At 40.4% G+C, this 27,940-nt stretch overlaps 1 protein-coding gene across 19 annotated transcripts in view; it reads left to right on the forward strand.

The window, feature by feature from the left end:
• LOC109419413 (poly(rC)-binding protein 3) overlaps nucleotides 1-27,940 on the forward strand; it is an 885,090-nt gene that overhangs the window by 821,345 nt on the left and 35,805 nt on the right. For 11 of the 19 annotated variants that reach the window (XM_062852706.1, XM_029866280.2, XM_062852707.1 and 8 more), the window contains one exon: nucleotides 17,530-19,079. The exons of 5 other annotated variants lie outside the window; for them this stretch is intronic. In XM_062852706.1, coding sequence (XP_062708690.1) covers nucleotides 17,530-17,959 — 430 coding nt within the window. In that variant the 3' untranslated portion in view covers nucleotides 17,960-19,079. Of the gene's footprint in view, nucleotides 1-17,529; nucleotides 19,080-27,940 lie in introns of those variants that run through there. 3 more of the 19 variants (XM_029866285.2, XM_029866286.2, XM_029866287.2) reach the window with 2 other exon arrangements.

A 27,940-nucleotide genomic window follows, 5' to 3' on the forward strand; every position in this document is an offset into this window, starting at 1 on the left:
TGTCCGACTCTATTGTTAATTCTAAGACGAAGATATCGTCCAAGTACTTAAATCAATCAACAAGTGACTAAGGACTGTTAAATTTATAAAACGGACAACTTGCTTGTGCGATATCTTTTTTATTTTTCAATAAAATCATTATCAGTTTTTTGCATAACTTTCTATAGCTATTCTTAAATGTAGGAAAAATATAACATTAAGCAAAATGTTCTTTATTGTCTAACTGAAGCGATTTCCGTAAAACATCAATAAAAACTCATTTCTCAAAACTCGACATAACTTTCCACATACTTAACATGCACATTTTCATGAAGTTTTTAATGTATTGGAATCTTATACTATTTTACTAGAGGTAAAGCTGAACAGTTGATCAGTAATAATGCACCAAGCATTCTCCAGCTTGATACAGCGAATTGCCTTGTTTTCATAGAAATTATTAAAAAAAAATGTTCATTTAAGTCCTGTGTTGCAAAAGCACCACAGATTCGACTAAAAATTTGTCCAGATTAGAAGAATATTGCTCTCTTAATGATACAGAAGAGAAATTTACTTTTAATTGCATTTTTCATCAAAAATTTTATCCATAAAAATGGTCATATTAAAAAATTTCATACTTTTTGCTCCACTGATGCAGATTTTTGACTCTAGCGAATCTTGATATTATTTATTTTCAACAAAGTTGGTCCTATGCTATTGTACACCTTATTTAATAATAATCGGGTGCAAAGTTTTTATTTCCAACATTATTGTTATGCAAAATTTGCATTTGGTTGCATGGCTATTTGGAAGAACCTTCAGAAAACGAAACTGTTTTGATAACTGTGTCTGTAATGGCGCACAGTAATCAAACCAGCAATGCTATTAGGACGCAGTTTTCTGCATTTAAAACCACATTATTCCCACTTTCGACTGGATGCATAAAAAAATTGATTATTTAATATTTTCATGCCCTTTTTGCTTTACAATTGAATTTTATTCAAAAAATCGAATCTCACTTGAGACTTTAATATCTCAACACTTAATTTTCCAATTGAGTTAAAATTTTGCCAGAATGTTTATAACTCATGCTGCTGCAGCATGGCACATACTTTTCTGGTATTACAAACGATATAGCATATGTGAACAGTAATTTTATATATATTTTCAATTTTCAGCAATCGAAAAATGCACCTCATTTAACACCTGGCCGATTTTCTCAAAAATAAAACTATTTTTATTCGATTAAAAAATGATTACTATAATGGAAGATGACGTACTGAACAACGAAACAAGGGTGGTTAAATTTAAACTACGCGTCTTCTTTTTATAGCCTTGTAAAGTTGTCCGTTTTATAAACTGAACAGTCCTTATCTACGTTCACCAAAGTAAATGTCAATACATATGTACATTGTTTGATATAACACAATTTTCTGTTAAATTCATGAAGCTGCAGAGGATTCGTCGAGCTTTTCAAGCACTGAGTATTTATCTATAATTTTTCTTCTGCTATATGGACGTCGCCGGCACGGTGCAACATTCAAATCCTATCCAGTCTCAAAAAAGTTTCCCGATCATTTATTCGTGCATTTTCATTGATTCTATGTAAAATCACAGTTTACAATCTCGATGTATAGTCAGATCTGTAGAGAACGGTCAACTAGACAGCCTTCCGCAAAGGGTGCCAGATTGAGAGGGGCCCAAAAGGGTTTTGACACGCAGAGTTATTGTTCACACAATTAGATTCTTGAACTAATTTGAAACATTTTGAACTAGAATCTAACTGGTAGTGTAGTAATGTTGTGATCACCATATTTATGGCTGTAATAACAAGATTTTTAGCCCTAGGCTAGTTCATCTCGGGACCCACGCTTTACTTCCCTTCCGAAGGAAGAGCTCACATTTTGCGAGTTTGTCGGGAGTGAGATTCGATCCCAGGTCCTCGGCGTGACAGTCACGTACTTTAACCATCACACCAGATCCGCTCCACGATTACCATAAAATCCTAAGGAAGTTTGGAAATTACGGTGAAATAACTAACAATTTAATAAGGAGGGGGAGGGGGGTTACCGATATAACCCTATCTATGGATAATAGTGAACATGGTGATCTCAAGAACTCTTTTATAAATTAACCCGGGAGCGGTCGCGTCGTGTACTGAGTACACGCACCCGGGATTTCTTCCATAGGGTTTCCCGGGAAATTCCTCAAATAGATTCTAACAAAATTCTCCCAACGTTCGATTTATTTAAAAGAAAATTCTGGAATAGCATCCCAACAGTTTCTTTCGTAATGTTTATTTATTTATCTATATATATAAAAATGCAGTGGCATACGTGGGACCGCGCATAACTTGCGAACGGAAGGTCCGATTTTGGTCGTCTTAGTTTTGTTCTGTTAGTTTTCACACAAGGAAGGTTTATGAGGCATAAAGCATGAAAAAATTGAGAGTTTTTAAAAATTGAACTTTCATACATTTTGACCGGGGACTTGGTCTTGGCTAGAAACTTGAAACGTCAAAAAACGCAGTAGGCAAGACAAAGTTTGCCGGGTACAGCTAGTTTATACATATAAAGACAACAGGTAAAATGTTTACCCCAATGACACATAAATTACAAATGTTTGCGAGACTTCTGCAAAACATCTTCTAGGGATTGCTTCATACAATTTTTGCAGGATTTCTCCCGTAGCTCCTCCGGAAATTTCACTCAAAAGTTTACAGAGATGCTTCTGGAATTCTCCTAATATATCCATTCAAGGTTACTCCCAGAAAATTTAGTAAATCCAAGAATTTTCTGAGATTTTTCTGAAGTTTTTCTCGATATTTTAACAGTTATTCTCAGCATTTCTCGCAAGATTCTACTGGGATTCTCTTATAATTTCTTACAATGAATTCTATAGGATTATTGTCAACATTTTAAAAACTCGAATAACACTCTGAGTGAAACCCTGGAAGAAATATTTTGAGAAAGTTCAGAATAAGTTCTTAAAAACTCTGAGAGACATCACGATAGCAACACCGGAAAGAAATCTTCCAAGAGAAGTTCCGGGAGAAATTCTAAGAGAAATTTCAAGTGAAACATCAAGAGCAATTTCACGAGAACCTTGGAGAATAACGCTGGGAGAAACTGCTGTAGAAATTTTGGGAAAAACTACGAAGAATCACTATGATTTCTTGAAGTCTCACGAATACTTGAAAAAATCCAGAAGAAATGCTGGGAGAAGTGGTAATACCAAGGATAACTACTGTTGAAATTCTGGGAGAAAACCCGAGCATAACTCCTGCGGAGAGAACTCCTGGAAAAATCTTGGGATAAATCCTGGTAAAAATCTTACGAAAATTTCTTGGAGGCAACGCAGGAAGACTTCTGAAAGAAATATCGCGAGCGACTCTGGGGACAATTCCATTGTGAAAAAAAACCTGGAAATAAATCTAGCCATATTCCTTTGAAAAATTCCGCGCGAAATCGATCGGAATAAAGAAACTCTGGAAGATTCTCAAGAATTTCAGAGTGAATTGCTGGAATCTTGGAAAAAATGCCGATAGGCATCCACAGAAACCATCGATCAGCAGGGATATTGAGAAAAAATGCCGTGAAAAAATACGGAAGAAATCTTGCGAGAAATTCTGGAAAATGTGGAGCGGACCTGGTGAGATGGTTAGAACACTAGACTATCACGCCGAGGACCTGGGATCGAATCTCACTCCCGACAAACTCACACAATGTGAGTTCTTCTTTCGGAAGGGAAGTAAAACGTGGGTCCCGAGATGAACTAGCCTAGGGCTAAAAATCTCGTTAATACAGATAAAAAAAAATCTGGAAAGCATCCCAAGAGATATCACTGAAAAAGTTCTAGAAGAGAAAGAATTTCTGACTAAATTTCTGAAGAAAGCCTTGTGAAAGAATTGCTGGATGAATTTCAGCTACCACATTTTTCCGCATCCAACTGCAATTATTAGCATCTTGTCGAAATATCTGGCTTGCCGGAAACATCCTCTTATTCCTCTAGCCCGATAATCCAGATTCCTTCTGGGGTTGTTTTGATCATCCGGAGTAATCTGCAACTTCTATGCAAAACTACGAGCTTCCAGTAAGAATCCTCAGCATTCTGCGGAAAAGATTTGTTCTAACAGCTCGGCATTACACGTATATAGTAAAAGCTCTTGTTCGAAAGAAGTAAACGCTACACATACACACCAGGAAGAACTTTCAGAAATCTTGGAGGAAACATCGGAAAATCCCAGAAGGAATTCTGGAACCAAATCCGGGAAAACTCCGGGTGGAATCGTAGGAGAAATTCATAAAAAACCTCCAGGATACACATCTAGATACGTTTTAGGAAGAACTCCGGGACAAAGCTCGAAAAGTTTTTTTGTAGGCAAGTGCCATAAAATTAAAAAAAAAATAGATTGTGGTAGAAATTCAAGAAAAAAAAATCCAGAAGGAATACAAGAAAGAAACTTTCTTATGCATACTAACCATGTAGTAAACTCTGAGGAGCTTTTAACCAATGTGTTAGTAACAATCTATTTGGCAAACCATAGCAGAAACATGTAAAGGTCGTAATTAACTAATTATCGATTTTTGCTGCTTAACAAGCCGAGTGAAAGGTTTATTTAGTTCCAAATGCTAGACTTTACAAATACTGGCCGTGAGTGAGAAATGAACAAATTGGAGTGGAATTTGCGAAAAAGTTACTCGTCCTCTCAGTGAAACTCGAACTAACGACTCCTACTCACTCGACAGGCGCGTTGTCAGAATATTTGAAGGATTTTATGAAGGCATTTCAGAAGAGAATGTATGATGAGTTGCGAGATTCAAAGCTGGCACTTCCAAATACGTGTTCTCAGTAAAGCTCGTGACAAGCGCATTTCAAAGAGATTCAATAAATGTCGTCTGATAGTGAACAAAATCGATTTCAGACAGTAGCTTTATTATTTAATTTTTCATCATATTTTTTGTTTGTTTTAGAATTAATTAGTTTATAAAACAAAAAAAATAGGTTTGGCTCACAATTGCTTCGGATGTTCAGGCGAAGAATGTATTCCCAACGTAAACTATTGTAAGTTATCAACACATACATTTAGCCAAACTACAGGTCGGACTCGATTATCCGGAGACTCGATTATCCGGAGACTCGATTATCCGGGGTTCGATTATCCGGAATTTTAGACTCGATTATCCGGAGTATTTTTTATTGAGATTTTTTTTGATCCTTAATGCAGAAATTCAAAATCGTTTTTAATATTATAATACTGTGCTAACCCAATTTTGGGAGGCCTCGATTGCGTTTTCTCCAGATATTATCGATTTTCTGATCCGATTGTGTTAGCATACCGTTTAACAATCAATATTTATATCAGTTGATATATTTAGGAAACATATACAAATTACGTAACAAACAAATCTTCCGTTATATTTGAAAAGGGCCAAACCATTTAAAATTTCGATTCAGCAAAAAAAAATGCTAACTATGCGACTGTTTTCAAAATATAGTTTACGGTAACAAACATCAATCCAGGGATTCCTCTAGAATTTCCATGAAAAAATCCTCCAAAGATTTTTTATTGATGAATTCCCGATACAAACATCCAGCAGTTGGAAGCATTCAAATAAGATGATGTCTTCTTGGTATCAATTGATATTCCTCCAAGAATTCCGTATGGAATCCTTTTGTCCGCCTGGGATTTCTATAGGAATTAATACTGCAGATTCTTCCTTACCTTTCTTTACCTACAATACCAGCAAGGTTTTCTCTAAAAATTTCCTAGGAATTATTCTTGCTAGTCTTGGAAAGATTTCTCCAAGGATTTTTCTAGTTTCCTCCAGAATTTTCTGTTCGTGGAGCATAAGAAGTCCTTTAGGGAGGAAGTTCCAAAAGTACTACTGGAGTTTCTCCACGGATTTATTCCAGGAGCTTCTTTTCCTTGGATTTCTGAAGAGTTTCTTCTATATATTCCTCAGGATATTTTTAAAGTTAATGTATAGCAAGCATAAACGGTTTTTGTGGGAACCCCTAAAATGTGGGGGCCCGGGGCCCAGGCCCCCCCGGCCCCCCTTAGATCCGACCCTGCATATACCCGAGCAGGAGAGAATAGGTGTAGAATATTAAACTGAGATATGCAAAACCTAAATCAATAAATGGTTTATGTTCTATAATTCAATAGACCCTCAAGCAGTCCTCAATACCAAACCAATAGCTTTTGAGGTGTTTTTGTCGATGACTCAATACCTTGTCTTGGTATGATATCTAATTCGTTCCTGCTCAGGTATAGACCTTCAGGATGTTGTCCATGGATTCCTCTGGGGATTTTTCAAGAAATTTTTACAGAATCTTCTATGAATTACAGTAATTTTCGTAGTGATTCAGAAACTGCTTTCAAACTTCTCTAAAGATTCCTCCAGTGATTTTTCCAGGGGCAAATCAAGGAATTCTTCTAAAGATTTCTATAAGGATTCCTTTAGCGAGATTGTGATCGTTAAGCGTGTTTTTGCGGAATTGACATCACCGCTCTTGTGATGTTTATTTTAATTTGCCTCGCTTCAACTTAGTGTTCTTTGAGCACTTCCGCAGTTATTAATTGAAGGGCATTCTTTGCCTGCCATTGCATGAATTTGTATATTGTGAGGCAAGTACAATTATGCACTATGCCCAAGGAGTCCAGAAAAATTTCCCGACTGGTACGGGATTCGAACCCGCCGTCTCCGGATTGGTGATCCATAGCCTTAACCACAAGGCAAACTGGAGTTTTCTTCTTGTAATTCTTCTGAAATTTTCCAAGGTTGTAGAGATATATTTATGGAATTCCATCAAAATTGTATAATTACTTTCTGTTATTTATTTCCACAAATTCATTTTTTTTAATTTTGAGAGAATTCTTGCAAAAATATTCTTGAAATCATATTAGAGAACTTACTCAAATTTATTCACACATTTTTAAGCATTTGTCTATCTATTATTCCAACATGGTGAAATTCATGACAGAAAACATACATCAAGTTCTCCAAGAGTATCATTAGAAATTGCGCATTCGATGCACTGCCACAAAGTATGAAGATGGAATATTGTTATTTTTTTTCTTGACAGAATTTTCTGTTGAAATTTTAGCAAATATCACTCAAAAATGTTCACCTTTAATCGGTCTACAAATGCGAAGGAAATATCCACAATTATGTTCACAGAAAACTATTCAGAATCTTGTTCAATAAACTTCAGTGTGTGTCTTTTTTAATTCCTCAGATAAAATCGCCATAATTTCTTTATCAACCTGGACATCCGTCATTTTTTTTTTAACTTCATCAAGATTTTTTCCAGTAATTCCATCAATGTTGCCTAAAGGGTTTCTATCGGAACCGACTAAACATCAATGTTTGCACATCCATTTACATTCATGCCATGCTCATCTAGTTCTGCACAATATATGCTTGAAAATTGTAGATACATGCAGCTTTGTACAATTTTAGGAATGAAGCATGAAAGTTTGTCTTGAATTTTTTCATAATGCGGTACCCCAGGATTTTCTGAATCAAATTCGTCCTACAATGTTTCCTCACTAAGCAAATTTTTGTGCCAAAAGTCACTATTAAGCCACTTTTTTTTGTATCTGCAAATCACTATTTGGTCACTATTTTCGAGAATTTGGTCACTAAAATAACTATTTTGACCATCAGTTCTTGCTACCAGCCCTGTATATACAATATTCTAAAGGAACTCCTATAGTTTACGTCACGCTTTACGAGGAGAAGAGGAGTTCAATATTGTATGATGACCAATACGAAAACTTCGGGGGTTTCATTAAAGCAAAATGACTAGGAGGAAAGAAAAAATAAAAAAAAAATGTGTTACGTAATTTATGGACGTCCCCTAATTTAAATTTCTGGCTACGTCACAGCTTCATGCACATAATATAACAAAAACATATACTTTTTAAATTAAAAATTTAATATTTTTTTCGTGATTCGATTATCCGGAGAATTCGATTATCCGGAGTGAAATAAAAATCAATACTCCGGATAATCGAGTCCGACCTGTACTGCATTTTCTTGAGAATAAAATAAACGCATGAAAAACACAGTAAAAAATTAAACCTTGAAAATATTAAAATGTACAATAGTACATATAGTACATACCATACTGGCAACTAGGCTGCGGCTTCATTTTTCAAAAGTTGTTGAAACCTGGAGCTCATATACTCTTGTAGATTCATCACATAAAAAGTGAAACCATTGAGTTGAACCAAAACTATTAAGATTAAGAAAAGACGCCTCGAAGTTTAATTTTCGAGTTAAAAATATGCTTTCACTTTAAGTGTCATAGCTTTTTCAATTGGGTTCTTTAGGGGTATCTAGATTATTTCATAATCGGATTCTCCGCTCAAAAATTAGTCAAAATCCAAAATTTTATATTTTTTGGAGTCCGGGAACTATATTCAAAGTGCATTTAAAGTTTGTTTGGGGATTTTTTTTTGTTTGGGTCGAACTGTCATTCTATCCACAAAAACTACAACGGTTTTGTTAATTTAACCATCAAAACAAAGGTATTGGAATTCAATAAAATCACGTTATACTCAGAAAAATGAGGTCTTTCGATTAGGCTATAGAAAATAGCAATATTTTATTCTCTAAACAACCTTATTTTCAACCGATTTTCAATCTCTTTCAAAAACTGAAATTTTCGAAACCTGTAGAATATTTTTTCCAAAATCACGCAAAATATAAGTTTTTTTTATTTCTTTTCTTTTTTATCATTTTTTTATTTGAATATTTATCCATGTTGAAACTGTTGCCTAAAGATAGAGTTTATTCACAACATTTCTAGGCAACCCAATATCTGCAGAAGCACCCTAAAATATTTAAAATTAGTAAAAAAAAGTCTCCAGTAGAGCATACGAATTCTAGGTTTCAACAAGTTTTGGAAAATAAGCCGAACCCTGCTGTCCACTTCTAGCTTCACGCAGAAAATTAACGCTTGTTTAAAACTATAGAACACATGGTTGATTTTCAAATAGAGAATTATCTATTAAAACAACGAATTATCATCATTCCATATAACGTTAGAAACTCCATTTGTTTCTACAAAATGGGGACTATAAACATGGTCCGAAACCACTCACACGTCTTTAAAATTCTTACCCCAACTTCGCCGCAACGAGGAAAGTGTAGCAAATCCAACACCCCAACTTCCAAGTGCAGTTTTGGCTGTGAAGGATAACGCGCAGGAGCTCTAGACAGTATCCACAAAAAGTTGATGGGTTACACCTTTTTGCTTTTTTTATTCGGTCTACTTTCCATCCGCTTGCCGAGTGTCTAAAAATTGAATTCCGAGCTGCCGCTGCAGCTGCCGTAATCAACACAATCACATTCCGGTATTGTTAGTGGCATAAGTACAGTCGTTTAAAACAATACATTACTTTATGTTGAAACTACCAAATCTCTGTTTGTTCTAACACACTGTCAATAATTTCGACAAATGAAAATACATATTTGTTTTATCAAGCAATGGAACAGTTCACTTCAAACTATAAATCAGTTTGTCGCTATAATAAACTGAAAAATCGGTTGATTTGAACTAGAATCTAACTGGTAGTGTAGTAATGTTGTGATCACCATATGTATGGCTATATTAACGAGATTTTTAGCCCCAGGCCAGTTCATCTCGGGACCCACGCTTTACTTCCCTTCCTAAGGAAGAACTCACATTTCAATCAATCAATTTGAACGACCAGTTGCAATCTCTAGGGCTAACCAATCAAAAATTTTAGCCAATACTACTTTTATTCTTACCGACCGCTGTGATAGTAGCGGGTTCGAAAATTATGTTGTAGTATAGCAATTTTTTTTTATGAAAAAAAAAGTTTAACGGGCAGTTATTACTAGTAAAACTTTGGTAAGTTAATTAGAAGCCTAATTGAAATAAAAAAAAATAAGCTTATAAGAGTAGAAAACAGCCAATTATTTGTTGTTACATACTGGCTTTTTTCGTATGTTCGACTTCTTCTTTGTGGCTAGACGTTCCATAACTGAGGGGCCCAGAATCAAGGAGGTGTAAGTGACCATTTTGTCGATTTTGAGCTGAGCATATCATAAAATTCTTCAAATTTCAAGCTTCCAGGAACTTGTTTCTACGATGATTGGAAAAATTACATTAGCTCAGAGAAAATTGGGTTGATTTTGAAACTCCATACATTTTGTATGGGATGAAAAATTGGTCAAAAATTTTAAACCTCATTTACTCGAATCGAATCCGCTGTCCCCGGATTGGCGATTAAAACCCTTACCACAAGGCTAATTGGAGACCCCATGAAACATTCGCATGTATCCAATTCTGAAACCGTTACTAGCCCTGTTCACTTAGGGGTTCAATACATAGAATGGAACCGAATCGTCAAACCCCCGCCGGTTTCGACAGTTTGAGTGACAAACCAAACCTGATCCCCTCTGGAAAGCCTACTGCCAGCAGCGACGCGACACATCCAAATTTTATTGCGAATAAGCTTTTGTTTTTCCACCGAAGCAGCAGCAACAGAAGCCCCAAAGTGATGTGTTGTTTTTCACCATTTGACGATTCTAGCCCGTCCGTGGTGGTGGAAAGCCGTGAAAATATCGTTTTGTTTTCTCCTCGCAGGCTTTTCTGAGCGCTGCTCTGGTGAAAACGTGCGTGGTTTTGGTGTTTTGCATACCTGACTAGAAAAAAAAGGAAAACGGAAAGAGTTGGGGTGAAATATTGTGAATTTGTGAACAACGTTGTGGAATAGCTCACGTTGCCAGCAACGGAAATACGAAGCTTTCATAGGAAGCTGTTATAGGATTTGGCAGTTTTGTTCTTGGAAGCAGACACGGATTGATTTATTCCGGTGAAAATGGAGCAAACGAGGCTATATTTAAAGCCAAGCAAAATTAGGCGGGAGTATCTTGAATTTCATCATTTAACTTGATTTTGCGTAACATAGTGAATCTAACTGCAGCAAAGACCATGCTTTGATTTATTCATCGTGTTCCATTTTTTTCCACGTTTGTTCTACATTCTCATGAGCACCGCTTTTTTTTATTCGGCTAGTTTCGCCCACACGCGAGTACCGCCATCAAGTGGAATCATTATTATTAATATACTATAAATGGCATATTAATCGCTTGTTTAACCCGCGAGTGGCAAATTGGACCGGAAAATGTTCAATACGCTTTCCAATAAAAACAAACATTGCTGAAACAAAAAGTAAAAAATAAAACTCGAAACATGCTTTTTACTATTCATTAACACTGCGAACGATTCATGAATTTTCAATTGGTACCTTGCCGTCACGGTTCCAACGCAAAGCCGTCGTTCGCAGTCAATACACAGAGCTGCTCTTTGATTGGCGCGTAAATTTTATGCTTGACCGAGCTTCAAAGCTGTTTCTAATTGGTGATCGGGCAGTAAAAAAAAAAACACAAAAACGATTAAATAAAGTCGACGGAAGTAATGATCCAACAATTCTATTACTCTTTACCGAAGAAACTTTGGCTCCCGCCGCCACCTCGCGCGAGCGTCGTGGAGCACCAAAGCGGAAACGGACTTTCCGTAAACTTTTTAAATTAATATTTATCATCCCGGGATAGGATTGCGACCTGGCCAGCCGCGCGTCGCCACCCGTCCCACGTTTTTGTTATATTAATCCTTTTCAACGGGACGACGACTGGACCACGCTGCCGCGCCTCTCCACGTCAGAGGAGGATCCGGTAAAGGAACTTAACTCAACTGTTATCACCAGCACCGCTACTGAACCGATGCGACGCTGGCTGGTGACTCGTGAGAATGGCTTGTTTATCCTGCTGGCTGGTGGCTTTTTGCCTTTCTGTAAGGAGTTTTAATTGTTGTTGTTCTCCCCTCGCTCGTGGTGGGTGTCGTAACTTTATCTTGATGACGATGGACTTCCGTGGTTGGTCAATTGTTCTTGGCCGTGATGAACCACGTTGCATAATGAGGGTAATGAGGTAGGCGTCGAGTGGATTACCCGGCTTCCGGGTTTTGTTGACTGGACTTGAGGAATTTTATTAGATGGGTCTTATTTGGAAGATATGATTGGAGTGTGATGGACCATTTTTAACACATCACTCTTCAATATTCAACTATTTCCAATCTGTTAAGGTTTCCAACAGATTGGAAATAGCAGATTGAAATAACACATGCATCTCTGGTGGTTAGCTCAGAGATGAGTGTAGCAACGATTCCGTTGTTGACAAGCAAACATGCTCGAGGTATAACACGTAAGTTTGCCATTTCATTTTTTGCTGGAAAAGCAAACGCCGGGTTCATAAGGTTTCCCTAGCGAAAGTAAGGTTCTTGGATTAAAGCCATTTGGGTTGTATCATTTTCAATAAGTCGGCAAAGATTGATCGTTGCTGTTCTTTTATGCTGAAGATTGATCTGCGCTACCCTAACCGTAGCCACTACCCAAACTCTGCAAGATTAAACTATTTACAATCACAGCACAACAAAGAGCAGCAGCATTGAAACCAGATCGGCATCTATTGGAAAACGCCAAAAGCGATGACACACGGAATACACTGTGTAAATCGCAGAATGCGAAACCAGATAAGAGAAAATTTAAGCTAATCAATGACATCTTCGCTATCCCGCCTTTATTAAGCCTCAAGTAGTTTCCTCTGGGGTTTCATCCAGTAAATTTCTCTGGGGATCGCTTCAGGAGTCGCCTCTGAGGATTCCTTCTGGCATTATTTTTGGTGATTCATCCAGGAGTTCCTTCTGGGGATTCCTGTCGAAGATTCCTTTGGGGATTCTTTTAAGGGTTTGCTCTGAGGATTCCTTCAGGAGTTTCTTCCAGAATTTTTTTTTTGGGATTTCTCCAAAAGTTACCTCTGGGGATTACTCCAGGAGTTCCATCTGAGGCTTTCTTAAGGAGTTCCCAGTAGGGATTCCTTCAGAAGTTCTATCTGTAGATTTCTCGAAGACTTCTTTCGGAGGATTTCTCCTGAACTGTGGTGATTTCTCCATGAGTTCCCTCTGGGGATTCTTTCATGAACTCTCTCTGAAAATTTCGCCAGGAGTCCTCTCACTAGGGATTCCCAGAAGTTCGCTCTGAGGATTTCTCCAGGAGTTCCCTCTCGAAATTCTATCAGGAGTTCCCTCTGACATTCGTTCTGGAGTTCCCTCTAGGGATTCCTCCAAGGTTTCTCCTGAGGATTCTCCAGCAGTACGTTCCATCTAAGGATTCTGTCAGGAGTTTCCTCTGGAGATTTCTCCAAGAGTTCCCTCTGGACATTTCTTCAAGAGTTCCTTCTGTGTGGCATTCCTCCAGCAGTTACATCTAGGGATTCTTCAAAGGTTCCTTCTGGGGATTCCTCCAGAAGTTCCTTCTGTGTGGCATTCCTCCAACAGTTGGCTCTAGGTATTCCTCTGGGAGTTCCCGCCGGGAATTCTTCTAAAGGTTCCCTCAAGAGAATTCTCCAAGAGTTTGTTCTGGGGATTCCTCTAGGAGTTCAATCTTGGGATTCCTCCAGGAGTATCTTCTGAATATTTCTTCAAAAGTTCCCTCTGGGAATTCCTCCAGGAGTTCTCCTTGGGGGTTTATTCCAGGAGTTCGAAGAATTCCTTCAGCAGTACTCTCCTCGAGCAGTCGCGTCTGTGTATCACAAGCGTGCATTTTTCATGGTGCGTGTACTCAGTATACGACGCGACCGCTCCTGAGTTAAGAATTTTCCTCTGGGGAGTCCTCTTGGCTTTTGCTTTGGAGTTCCTTCTGCAGATTTCTCTAAAAGTTCCTTCTGTGAATGCTACCAGGAGTTCCCTCTGGGGATTATCCCAGGTATTCTCTTTGGGCATTCCTCCAGGAGTTCCATCTACGGATTCCTCAAAGGCTCCTTCTGGAGATTCCTCCAGAAGTTCCTTCTGGGGAATCCTCAAGGAGTTGCCTCTAGGTATTCCTCTGGGAGTTCCCGACGGGGATTCTTCTAGAGGTTCCCTCAAGAGAATTCCCAAGAGTTTGTTCTGGGGATTCCTCTAGGAGTTAAATCTAGGGATTTCTCCAGGAGTACTTTCTGGGGATTCCTTCAAAAGTTCACTCTGGGAATTCCTCCAGTAGTTCTCCTTGGGTTTTTTTTCAGGAGTTCGGAGGATTCCTTTAGGAGTACTCTTGCCTTCGGGGAATTCCTTGAAAAAATTCCTCTGTGGATTCTTCTTGGTTTTTGCTCTGGAGTTTCCTCTGGAGATTCCCTCTGGAGCTGTCTCTGGAATTTTTTCCAGCAGTTCACTCTGGGGATTTCTACAGTAATGTTCTCTGGGGATTTCCTAAGAGTTCCTTCGGAGGATTCCTCCAGGAGTTCCCTTGGGGGATTCCGCTGGAGCTTCCTCATTGGATTCGTCCAGAAATTCCTCTTAGGGATTCCGCTACGAGTTTTTATTCTGGAAATTCTGCTCACAGCTCCTTCTAGGAATTTCTCCAGGCGATTCCTTCGTGGATTTCCCAGAAGTAGTTGTTTAGACGTATCTTCCAGAAGATCTCCAGAAATTCCTCCAGATTTTTTCAGAAGTTCCTTATGAGGATTCACCAGGATTGTCACTTATGGGAATATGGGAAATCCTCCAGAAGTTTTTCCTTGAAATTTTTTCAACAGTTTCCAGTAAGGATTTCACCAAGAGTTCTCTCTCAGGATTCTTCCAGGAATTCCCGCGTTGGATTTCAACAGTTGTTCCTTCAGGAGCTTCTTTTAAAAGTTTCCTCTAGGGTTTTCAACAAGAGTTCGCTCTGGGGATTCTCCATGAGTTTACTCTGCCGATTTCTCCTACAGTTCCCTCTGAGGATTTTTTCAGGATTTTCAACTGGGGGTTTCTCCAGGATTTCACTCTTGGGATTTCTCCAAGAGTTCTGTCTAGGGATTGCAACAGGAATTTCCTCTGGAAATTTCTCCAAGAGTTCCCTCTTGGGATTCCTCCTAGAGTTCCCTCGGGGAAGTATCCATCGTTTGATTCCTCCAGGAGTTCCCACTGGGGATTCTTCTAAGAGCTTTTCTCGGGGAATCCCTATGAGGTAAAATCGATTCTGCCAGCAGTTTTTTTCTGAGAATTCTTTAAGAAAATCCCTACCGGGATTTCTCAGAAGTTTGTCCAGTTGTTTTATCTAATGAATCTTTCATGACATCTTCAGAAATTTTTCAAAATTTCTTCAAAATTATCTTTTAAGGATTCCCCATTCTTGTAGAACTCTTCTAGTCGCGCAAGTTTTACATATACCGTATTTTCAGGTTAAGCTTCTGAAATGAGCTGTAGGTGACTGAATCTAGATATCGGATTTAAAACGCGTTTCATGAAAATTTCGGAGCATTGAGATCATAGTACGCGCATACAAAATCCAATGTACGAGTCTCAAGAGACGTCTCATGATAATTGTCCTTGATTCCGTCAAGCCTACCACTAGGGAGTTAATGGCACTTTATCGCACTGAAGTCTATGTAGGTGACCCCTGGTGTTATACGGTTTTATGCTATTCCGCCCAGGTGTTGAAGTTACCACCGATGACCACGGAACTCAATCCTACCAGTGCGCTTTATTTCGAATCTAGCATGGGCGAGAACTTGTCTAACGACCAGCCATGTTGAACTTCACTATTGCGAAGCCCTTGTCCATTCGTTGAACTGGAAACCGATCAGCTGTATAGATCGCCGCTAGTTCAGCCTTATATGCCATTCCTATTTTCAGCGGGACTGCAGTACTGGTCCACCTGCAAGGCGATATCTGTACTTAACTGCTGCGAGGCTGACCTTCACAGCAACTGTTGTGTAGCCCCCTGGTGATTGTAGGCTGTTGTGTCTACCCATCACCATCATATGGCCACCGTTTGCGTGCAAATAAAGCATGTTGTTGCCGAGATATACTCCCTGGTGATGTAACCCTGTACTCCGCACTTCCTACAGAGTTTGTCACAATCGGGGGTTTCTATAGCCCACGACTTGTGACCTGGTCAAAGCATTTGAAGGAGGCCTCTTTGGCTCGTACGTGCTGAGTGGGAACACTGACCAGCCAGTTCTGATTTTCCTGATTTCGGCCGCCTTGTAAAACTCCTCTACTTGGAGCTTAACCGTGGCGATCTGGGTACCTGCCGGGCTGGGGTTGATCTTGGTACATCTATCTCGCCCTGTTGTTCAAGGGTGGCTGCGAGCCCCTTAGCATCGGTTATTTCGTCCTGATGTTTGTACTGAAGAGTCGCCTCCGTCGTTAGAGATCTAACCTGCACTTATTTACCTAGGACCTTCAGGGCTAGCGCCTTATAGGACGTGTCTCCTTCTTCAGGACTATAAGTCATCTCTTCCGTCCTGCAGCTTTTTACATCGACCGGCACCGGTTCCAAGTCTATGTGAAACAATGTTCCTGGGCTTGGCCAAATCTTCCACCAATGTGGTTCCTTTAGTGGTCTTCACAGGCCATCGACAAACTGCTTCAAAAGCATCCATAATGATGAAAGTCATTGTAGTGTCAACCACATCGTTACTTTGAGTGTGAATTGGTGGTAAGTATCCATGAAATTTGGCCCTAACCCTAACCATATGAAGAAATATCCAGGTTCTTTAGCTGTAATTCGTAAAACGCGAAACTTACGAAGTATTAGCGATAAATAAAAAAGGTGACATGAAGATTAGGCGGTTGCACAGATTACGTTTCTGTAATCTATGATCTGTACTATATGAGTATTTCATCAAATTGGAGTCTCTAAAACCAACATAAGAGGTGTCCCGGATGATGCAATCAATATTACCTTCACTTCCCACAATTAGCGAAACGTCTTGCATTAATTGTGACAGCACATGCATCTCTAGCAGTTTGTGTAGCAACGACTGCGTTGTTGACAAGCACACATGCTCGAGGCATGATACACGTGTTTGTCAACTCTTTTTACTGAAAGTATCAAGCATCGGGTTTACTAGATTTCCTCGTTAGAAATTCCACTTACGAAAGCAAACTTCTTGGACCAAAGAAACTTATGCTGGACCATTTGGATCAGTAACAGCGCCGGCCACGTCCTTACAATCATCGGGGAGTAAAACGAATGTTGATTAGAACCATTGCTGCTAGGAACCTTTATATCTTTGCATATTCACGGTTGTCTAAAGAAAAAGTTTTTGTCAATAGGCATGGGTTGGGGTTAAATCCAATTGTTAACCGAAGACGCAACAAAACGACTAACCAGACAACTTCCTGACATTTACAATCGATGATTCTCGTAAACGAATCTAGTATAACCTCGTTCTCAGCGTTCCATGTGCGACAGCCTCTCAGCTCCTCCGATCACCACACACACTTCATTCACCACTGTACCAACTCAGTCACACCCAACAACACCCCCTGTTACGTCCACAACACATCCTCCTCTCTCAAAACCCCCCCAACGCCTGACCAAATGTCCGAAATCTCCGTCCGACCCCCATCCCCTCTCCAAAACCCCCGAATCATATTCATCGTACTCTGCCTGGCCTGTATTCCCCCCTACGAACCGCCAAATCCTTCTTCTCTCTACCTAACCGGACAACTTCCTCCTTCTCTCTCTCTCTCCTCTCCCAACAGCGTCGAACTGCAGAAGGCGAACCTAGGCGATGAAGCCGGCGCCTCGGGACCCCCCAGCACCGCTTCCGGGGTAAATCCCCTGCTCCCGAATACCAGCACCAGTTCCGGTTCCGGCAGTTCGGGGGCCGGTTCCAATAGTGCCGCTGCCAGTGCCATCGCGAGCAACCCGCTCGCCTCGGCCATTCCGTTGGCCCAGCTCCTGTCGAAACCCGGTGCGCTGAATGCCCTGACCAGCCTGTCGGCCCTCGGTGGACTTTCCGACCTGCTCGGGGGACTGTCCAGCGGTGCGGCCGGCGTCGGCCTGGGCTCCATTCAGACCACCGGCGTCAGTCGGCCGAAAACGACCCGGATGCGGTCCCCGAACAGCAACACCAGCATGAACGGCGATAGCAATAAGAAGAGCGAGCGCAATAAGTTCAATCCCTACTAGGATGGGGAGGCTCCCGATGCACTTTGCTGGGGCGGGACGGTCGTGGAGCTTAACAGTAATAACTTCCGAGAATAGATGAGGGGTGGGACGGCGCGGGAATCCTGCGCGGGTTATATTAATATGTGTGTGTAGTAGCGTTTAGCGGTAGACTGTGTTAGGGACAAAGTTTAATTGAGAGACGACACTTTGGAGCAGGTCTTTTCCTCCGTCGGTGGGAAGAACAAGGCGAGGAAAGTCAAACATGAATTTATTATAGAAGAGAAGCTCGCTGACGATTGGTATTGTAGGAAAATTTCGTAGGATTTCCTTTCTTTTTTCGCGTCGGATTGGGCGAACGCGCCTGCGGCATGGTTTTTCCAGTTTACAAAAGTACCGGATTCAAAGAAGGACGGAAAAACCGGCTGCAGCAGACGAGATAAAAATTTTATTTATAGAATTTAATTCAATTAAGATTTAAAATAGGATCACGATCAGCGCGCAGTCGAAAAGGACGCGGCGGCAGTGGTGAAGAACCGAGCCGGCTAGCGACGGTAGAGTAGAGAAAAGGGCAGAGTCGTTTAAGCTTTTAGTTTATTTTTTCTTTCGTTGGTTTTGTGCCCTCGGTGTATTCCGGTATTCGATTTGAAACAGAGAAGAAGCCAACAGACATCCAGCGTTCCGTACAGTTTGATGGCCGCGCGTGCTATAACTATAATTAGTGCCGTCGTCGTAGACGTCGCGCGAAATTTCTGCACGGATTCTTTCGTTGGTCTTTTTCCAATGCCATAAGCGCTGCAAGTTTGGCGCTCCGTATGCTAGAATTAGCTTCAATCGTTTTTCTTTTTTTTTTATCGAAAATTCTCATTTGATTCGGACACGACACGTGAAATTTACAATCAACTTTGGTTCTAAACTAATTGTAATTATTGTATATTTCCAAACCCGAATTGAGGGCATTATCGCGCTGAATCGACACGCCAGGGTTAGCTCCTTAGGAGGTAGACTTCTAAAAAAGTAGACGAGTGGCATTTTTGAATAAGGTAGTAAGACAACCATTTTAAATAAATATTTTGGCTTTGAAGAGAAAATGTTGACTTTGAGATTAGAGGAAGGGTAATGTTAAGGGGGTCGGGTGGCTTGAAGTATATAGATCTCACTTACGTTGGTTTTCGAATCGTATCTAGGAGTTGATCATTTTACCCGGGAAACGTAATGGATAAAGCAAAGCACAGAGTACCGCTTGACAAAAATAGACCTGCGCAGGTCCATGATTAATATAGTTTTGTCCCACATGCCTAAAGATGTACAAGATCTTTGATATATTACTATTGGTGTTGCTGATTTAACCACAGGGATTACATTTGATTAAAAAAAACTGATTTTAAAACCTGCACAGGTATCAATCTTGGGATTTTCATATTGTGATAGCTTATGATTAGAGTGAGAAATTTAACCCATACGAAATACCGGAGAATATTGGACGTAAAGGGAGAAAAAAACACGAGATTGATTGAAATCTTCTAATTAAGTCTATTATTCAGACAACTAACTTCTATTTCCTTTGGTAATAGATATTTTGCATCTTTATTGGTTAGAATATAGCAAAGGTACCGCATTTGTGTCTCGCCATTTTCGAGGCTTTGGTTTTAAACCCAAAGGGCATAAAATAAATACCGACAAAACTTCTCGTCAATCTCGGCTTTCGTTCCCGCATTTCAATTCTTCCATCAGACAGAATTGTTGTCTGCGAGCTGTTTGGCTTAAACTTTCTTTGCCTCATCGTTTTCAACACACAGACGTATCTAATACACGTCTGACTGATGATAAATGCCACCGCCATGCAAACCGAAATGAAAAGAGCATAGCCATATCCCAACATCGCATCGCATCATCATCATCATCTTCATCGATACGAATTAAATGCGCTAGGGCTCTAGGAGCACAGCCAGCGCACCGAACAACGCCCGGGGTTGCTTTGGAAACTCATCTCATTTGCTGTCGATTTTTTATTCTCGCTATTCGGTTCGGTTCCCCATTATTCGTTTGCAGAAAAGCGAAAAACTGGAATCAATTTCCAGGCGCGGCGCGAGTTCATGCAAACAAACCTATCCCCGTTCCCGACGACGGATCGATCCCCCGTCGCACCCAACCCATGAAGTTGCCGAAAACATCAAACATCCTCGACGGACCGACCGTCCTCCGACGATGATGAATGAAAGGAAATCTGTGTATCTACCGCCGGTTTTCCTCGGGCCTCCTAGACTCGCGCTCATCGATGGGACGCATCAGGTGCCCGCCCCGGAGTCAAACTTTAATGATGATAGCGCGAGAACGCTGGGGAAAATCGATCTTCCTCTGAGTTGTGAGCTGACAGACGACGTCGGCGACGACTAGTACGAATCATCAAATCTCACCCGGGTGGCATCCCGGGAATGTGAGAGGAGGCAGCGCATGCCGATCAATAATTCGATCCTAATCACATTAATCCAAATTAGTCACCCGTGTAATGGGATGCTTCGAGGAGACTAAAGAGGAGGAGCGCGTGGACGTGTCTGTCTGTGTCTATCAACAGCCAAGATGATGTGGCAAAAATGCGCTCTCGCCAAAGTCGGTACCTGCCGCTGTCTTTAATTTTCGCCGATTCTGGAAGTTCGCTGATTCGACTTCCGAAACATCAGCGGTGGTGATGGTGGGTGAGCCAGGACGACAGGTTGGAATGTTTTCTAATCTTTTGCGCATCGTTCACTCATTAAGTTGATTAACTGTTTTAATTTGCCGATCCCTGGTACGGCAGCCACCCACCTGGGTAAAGGATTCCTGTTTGGCGTTCAGAACCAATGTAGTGAGGGTGAGTGGTGCCATCGATCTTAAGATTCTGTCAGCACCGCGAAGATGAGTTTCACGAATTAGTTTCATTATTCAGCTAATGGAATTTATGCGACGAACGTGGAAATTTGCTTGTTTAAACTAGCAAAAAATCATGAATTTCTGGCCGTCGAAAAGTAAAATAGCCCTTCTGGAGCCCCCCGGTTTTGAAATATGTGGATATGACCAGGCATCCGGCTTGCTCATGGTATCACGATGGTTTACTTTTAGATGAAAAATCTTGAAATTTGAGTCGTTGACCAGTGCAGGTATAGAGAACTTTATAAATGTCACATCAGAGTGCTACAGCAACTGACGCCGATTTCGGATTCTACTTTACGGTTCTACAAGTTGTGGCTTGTGAAACCATCTATACCTGGTGGTAGACAAAAAGTCAGGAGTTTGGAACTACCGAGTAGTGCAAGTACTGCCTTCATCCGATGGTGGCTCCAAAGGAGGAGGGGCTAATTCAAAGAAGGAGCCTTATTTGAACCGATTCTGGAATTCGGATGCGGTGGCATCATGTGTTTTCACTGCTAAATTAAAGATTTTGGGCTGTCAAACAGTATAAGTAAAGAAAGGAACGAACATATTCCTCTTAAATCATTCTGGAGGCAATTCCGAAATATTCGGATATAAGAGCCTCTTTTGAGCTGTATTGGAGCTGCTACGGTGTATCTGAATATGACCAGGATCCCTGATTGGCCCATGATATCATGATCGTTTACTTCCAGTTGAAACATTACGAATGTTGTGCCGTCGAATAATGTGACCTTCCCCTTCATGCCTCATGGTATCATGTTAGATCACATGTAGATGAAAAATCACGGATTGTGTGCTTTCACACACTATATGTACAGACGACTCCGACAATGATCCTTTTGAGCCCTATAGAAGTCGTTTCCGGATTATCCGGATATGATCAGGTTCTCCATATTAACTGCGATCAAGGTTGTTTAACTTTTGATCAAAAAGTACGAGTTTTTAGCCATCGATCAGCACAAGTACTGAAGAATAAGAAAGTGAGCCCTTATTGGAGCTGATTCCGGAATACTCGGGTATGACCGGGTCCCTTATACTGGCACATGGCATGGTAGCCGATTTTAAAAATTTCACACTTGATTGCTATTGAATCCAATCCCGGATTCTACTATCCCGGCTCTACCAATTTGCTTCTGGAACCATCTTACATGGTTGTAGACAAAAAGTCAGGAGTTTGGAACCACCAAGCAGTGCAAGTACTGTCTTCCTCTGATAGTGGCTCCAAAAGAGGAAGGAATAATCCAAAGTACGAGCACTGGAGACCCACGAAGCCGATTCCGGAATGTCGCCAATGGTCAAGAAAGTCCTCATTTTACTAGGTGACATCAATTTCATTCGAATTTTGAATGAAAATAATGGACATCGAGTTGACGAATGTTATCATGAACACATGAAACTTCTTCAGAGTACTCCCGTTGGCATTCGGAACCGATGCCGGATGTTACATCCGGAAATTGTTGTTAAATCACCAACGGTGTTCTGTCGAACAAGAAATAAACAGGCATTTTGAGCCCTACTGGAGCTGATTTTGGGATACTTGGAAGCGAGCAGGTTCTTGTATTGGCTCATGATTTTACATTGAATCACTTTCTGAAGAAGAATCATGAATTTTGATACACGTCAAACAGTACAAGTATAGACTACTTTAAAAAATTCACAGCGCCCAAGGTATACATGATAGCCGTCCATATACTGGAAGGCTTTCTTCCGATGGTGGCTCCAAAAGAGGAAGGAGTAGTTCAAAAGAAGAACTTAGGAAATGTCCTACTAAGATTCTCCCGCAATGGCCAACTTCAGCCCTATTGGAGCCAGAAATTACCAGGTATCTATATTGGCTACCGTTGGTTCACTTTCAGATGAAACGTCGTGAATTTTGAGACGTCAAGCTATACATGTATAGACGACTCTGAAAATGACGAGCTTGAGTGCTACTGGGTCGATCCCGGAGTATCCCGGATGGTCGGTCAAGTACTGTCATCCTCTTTTGGGGCTCCGGAAGGAGGAGTGCGTAATTTAAAGATCTGGAAATGTTCGGCTGGAGTCCTTCTGGAGCAGATTCCGGAATGTCCCAAATGATCCTATTACTTCATGACGACATCAATTTCTTTTGAATTTGTAGTGAAAATTGGCATCATGAAAATATTGGACATAAAAATGACATGACTATTGTGGTCGATCCGTGGATATCCCAGATGGTTTATCTTGTCGATCAATGCAAGTGCTGCTTTCTTTCGATGGTGGCTCCGAAGGAGGAGGGAGTAATTAAAAAGAGGAGCTCTGCAGATTTCCAGCTACAGTCCAACTGAAACTAATTTCGGAATGTTCCAAATGGTCGGGGAAAATCTTCTTTTACATCTATTCCATTTGAACTATAAATGAAATTTGGCTTTATAAAAATAATGGATATCAAGGTGACGAAAGAAATCAATACATGAGATCCATGGATTATCCCGGATGACCGGCCAAGCCGATCAGTACAAGTACTGCATTTTCACTTATGGTGGCTCCCAAAGAGGAGAAAGTGTTTCAAAGGTAGTGCTCTGCATATGTCCGGCTAGAGTACTTCTGGAGTAGATCCCGGAATGTCCCGAATGGTCAGGGAAGTCCTCTTATTGCTTTGTGGCATCAATTTCGTTTGAATTTAAAATGTAAATTGACGTCATAAAAATAATGGACATCAAGATGATATGGCTATTGGGGCTAATCCAAGGGCTGATCCCTGGATATTCCAGATGGTCGATCTTGTCGAGCAGAAGAAGTACTGTCTTCCTCCGGTGGTGGCTCCGAAGGAGGAGGGAGTAATTTAAAAGGGGAGCTCTGCAAATGTCCAGCTATAGCCCTACTGGACCGAATGGTCAAGAAAGTTCTTCATCTTTTACTTCGTGACATCTATTTCATTTGAATTTAAAGTAAGCAAAAAAAAACAAGAGTTGTGAAAATCTTAAATTCCTTTTTCGCACATCAACGCTTCCTTCCCGTAACTCTGTTGTCCGGAATCGATTTTTCAACCCGTTAGTGTTGACACCGGGCGCTGTCGTCGTCCCTTCTGTCTGGTATCTGTCAATCACTGGAAGTATTTTTTCCCTTCTGGCTCTTCCTTTGAATTACAACCCCTTCCTCCTCTTCGGAGCCACCCTCAGAGGAAGGCAGCAAGCGTAATTCAATTTACAAAGGTATTCCCTTTCCACACTTGAAAAAAAAAGAGTTTGGCGGTTCTTCAGCGTAGTCTACCTGAGGGACGTCGTCGTCCTAGCAGGTAGTTGTTGTCCTCCGTCGCCCACTGTCCGACTTCCATCGGCGGAGAAGGTAGCAAGTACAGAACGTTGAAGTCGATGTCGTTGTCGTTGTCGCTTCGCAATTGGGGAATGTAATTTCTAAAGCGACGAGTACGACGACGACTAGGAGTGGTGTACCTACCCAAGTCTTCAACCAGTAACGGAGACAGACAGGGAGAGGGTGGAGAAAATAAAAACAAACATCCGACCAACATATCAGTTTACCACCGCGCACCGCGCTGGAGGTTTTTGTGGGTGTCCCCGTGGGGACAAACCTTCTTCACTCTTCATTAGCCCTTGGTAAGCGAGCGGGATCGGGTACGGATGGGATAGATTGGTAAGAGTGCGGAAAGGGTTAAATGCTTCATCAAAATAATAATAATGGTAATAAATTAAAAAAAAAAATAAATGAAATTAATATTCTATTTGTTCCTTCACAGTTCAAAATTGTTACATTGAGTTCGCTGTAACAATTTAACCTGCATCGCTTTCAACACAATTCTCCATCGGATTGTAAAATTGCAGGTTGTCTGCAGTATTATACTATACAATGCGTAAATTTACATTATTATGTAGATTTCCACGGTATGGTCCATGATGGATTACGCGATCAATGGCAGAAATTAACACAGTGAGTGAATTTTACATGACATGTAATATTACACTCAGCGTCATTTTCACACTAGGGGCGGGACAGCTCTTAATATCGACGCTAATACTGTCTAATAAATATTAGTTTCCTAATCTTTCCGTTCACCGAAGCATTTATTGCGTAGTATGTCATGATTTTTCAAGCAACAACCAACTGTCACGAAAACGAGAAGTGGTAATACGGGTAATACGTTTGTCCGTGTTTAATTTGTTTATTTTAGATTCTAATTTATGTTGAACATTTTAGCTGTGAAAAAAACTGAACTGAGGAGGTAGCTTCCAAAAGACCGTGTCGCTGGCCGTGAAGAAATGTAAAAGGTGGCTTCGTGGGATACAGTTTAAAAGCGCTTATAATTCAGGTCCTAGTTTATGCCTAGGACCTAGTGCTCGTGGAAAACTTTTGTTAACAAATGTGAATATTCTAACATGTAATAAAAACTGAATTAAATAGCTGACTGCGTATTAAACTCCCATTGATAATGCAAACGGTTCATTAGTCTATGTTGCCAATCAAGCTTACGCTAAAAGTTCCCCAAAGGCGACCGTTTGAGCTGATCAATGGGAAGGAATTGGCATTGGCAATTGGCACAGATTGCAGAACATTTCTACTCATGAGAATTGGTACCATTGTACTCCAATGCCCTCTCGAGCTTGGATGCAACTGCAAGTTTCAGATTGTTGGAGTTGGCTAATTTAATATTGTTTATCGAAAATTGATCCGCAGGAGGATTCAGTTGGAATAATTTTTGAAACGTAGACAAAAAGCATACATATCTCGCATGCCGATTTCTATTTATTTTCATAACAAGCTTTATAATAATATTCAATTATACAACCGCGATGAAAGCACGCATTTCTTATTGACAGTTTAAACCAACCTAGTTCATGGCTTGCTTCGTTCAAAAATTTATTTTCGCTGGGATTAATATTGTTAATACTGCCTAATACCGCTAATAAATATTAGAGCTGTCCCGCCCCTAGTTTTCACATGATTAAAAACGTTTATGTATTTTCCAATCAAAACATGCAGATTTTACAAATTGATGCAAAACGTTTTTATAACACATCCAACTAAGCAAAACATGACTACGACCGTTTTATTCCCAACAGTCAATTCCCCCTTTTTACGTATGTGGTCTTTTACGGTGTTTACCGCTATCGTTGCGGTTCCCTAGGGGAAAGGGACCGAAATTGAGTTGAACAAAACTGTCCTCGTGCCCATGCCCCTCATCCATTTCCACCAACAGCAACGGGGGGAAGGAAGCTAGCAATGTGTGAACTTTTTCCTGTCAGTAAAAGCGAAATTGATTACCACACTACGCTGCGCTAGCTAAAAAAAAGGCCAAGGGCCGGGAATGTGGTAAATCTTTTTAAAAGTATCGATGCTACGTTGGTTGTTGTTTTGATGCAACCGCTCCCCGAACTTTAAGACCGGTTTTCCGAGCAGTTCGGGTTCGGGTCGGTTGACAAATTGAAGAATAATATTTTTTCCGGAATTTCTTCCGATGACGGTATCGAACATTTTTATAAAGAGCTTTCCAACGGAGATTCCCATAAAATGGGGAAATAATTGCTCGATCAGGCCTTCCTTAGAAAAAAATGAAGGGCAGGACAAGCGAGATATGATTTCATTTAGGTACCTGTTAACATTTTTTTTTCTCCCGGATGTCCTTGCTTCCTGCCTGGATGTAGCACAGGAAGCAACATAAAAGGTCCTTTGGCGGTGGTGCTAAATTATGCGATTTATGTGTCTGTAAGGTGGAAATCACTGCTAAGGTTAATTGCGTACACCCGAACAGTGTGATTCTGAATTACATACAATGCTCCGGGAAATTAAACTTATGTTTGGAAAAAACGGTAAAAAACGTTAGATGATGAGACTTAAAAAAGTAAATTTACGTCATTTAAATCAACACGTGAGTCCCAGTAATGTGAATTTCCGTCGCATAAAAATTCTCCGTCATAGGATACATAATGTAATACGAATCACGGTTTTTAGTTACATTTGACTTGTTGCCTGCAAAATGAAACAATCGTACTCCGAGTTTGTTGTAACATATTTAGCAGGTTGGTACCAGGTTTTGTAAATTTACAGTTTGTATTCACTTTCAATGTTCTATACATGTAATTTTACATAATGATAAAAATGTTCGTTCCATGTTCAATAAAGCAAACCTGAAGAAAATTCTGGAATGCCAATATTGAAACGTTCAAACTTCCATTTCTTCTTTGGTTTTTACATGAAAAAATATACTCTGCGGTATTTTTTTTTGTTTTTATTTATGTGTATTTTAACATCACGCCAATTCTACACTTCCTTTGCGGTATTGTAATGAAACTGACACGTCATTTTACTAAATGATAAGTGTTGAATATCTTGAATATGATGAGGATTGTTTCATCACGTCAAAGTCGCGGTAACTTTGCTTTATTCCACAAAGTAAATTTGTTGGCTCAATTTGGCGTAATACAACAGTATAAGTCTCACTGTTACAGTGAATGTGATGTAACTTTTTTTCGTCATCGAAAAAAAGACGAACACAATAAAAGAGAAACAAAACCTGATACACAAGGTACTTTTTGTATAAATTTACATTACAGATCATATAAAACTGAATCAGCATATAGATAGATCTCCCTGATCCGGTAGTAATTCCACGATTTTTTTTTTTGTGAATCTGATATTCACTTTGAAGTAAATCTGCCCAAATTCCAAATACGTTTCTTCTTTTCGTCTGGGTGTACAAGTCCATTACCCGGGATTTTCCCACCACATTCAGTCACCCTCCGAAATGACCCCATCACCCATTTGTGAAAACCACACAAACGCGAGTGGAGCGTAGAAGTGGAAGTGTGCGTTCCTAAATTGAAAGATTAACTGAAGCTTTTCGCAAGGGATTTGCTCCACTCCGCTGCCGCTGCTGGCTGGCTGACTGGCTGACTGACTGACTGCCTCGCCAGCCAGCCACCGAAGAGGTAGATCGGATTTTAATGACAAAAACGGGCAGACTTCGACGGAAGGGAAAAAAATCCGCCTGAGTTTTGAGCATTTTCTGGAGGGAACCCTTGTGAGTTGCGAGAAATAAAATTAAAATTGTGTAAGCGCTGAATTTTATGACAGTTTAATGATTCAATTTGTTGGCGCTTCCGCGCCGCGCGCCACCACCGT

This window comes from Aedes albopictus, chromosome 2 (assembly GCF_035046485.1).
Source record: "Aedes albopictus strain Foshan chromosome 2, AalbF5, whole genome shotgun sequence".
NCBI classification, from domain to species: Eukaryota; Metazoa; Arthropoda; class Insecta; order Diptera; family Culicidae; genus Aedes; species Aedes albopictus.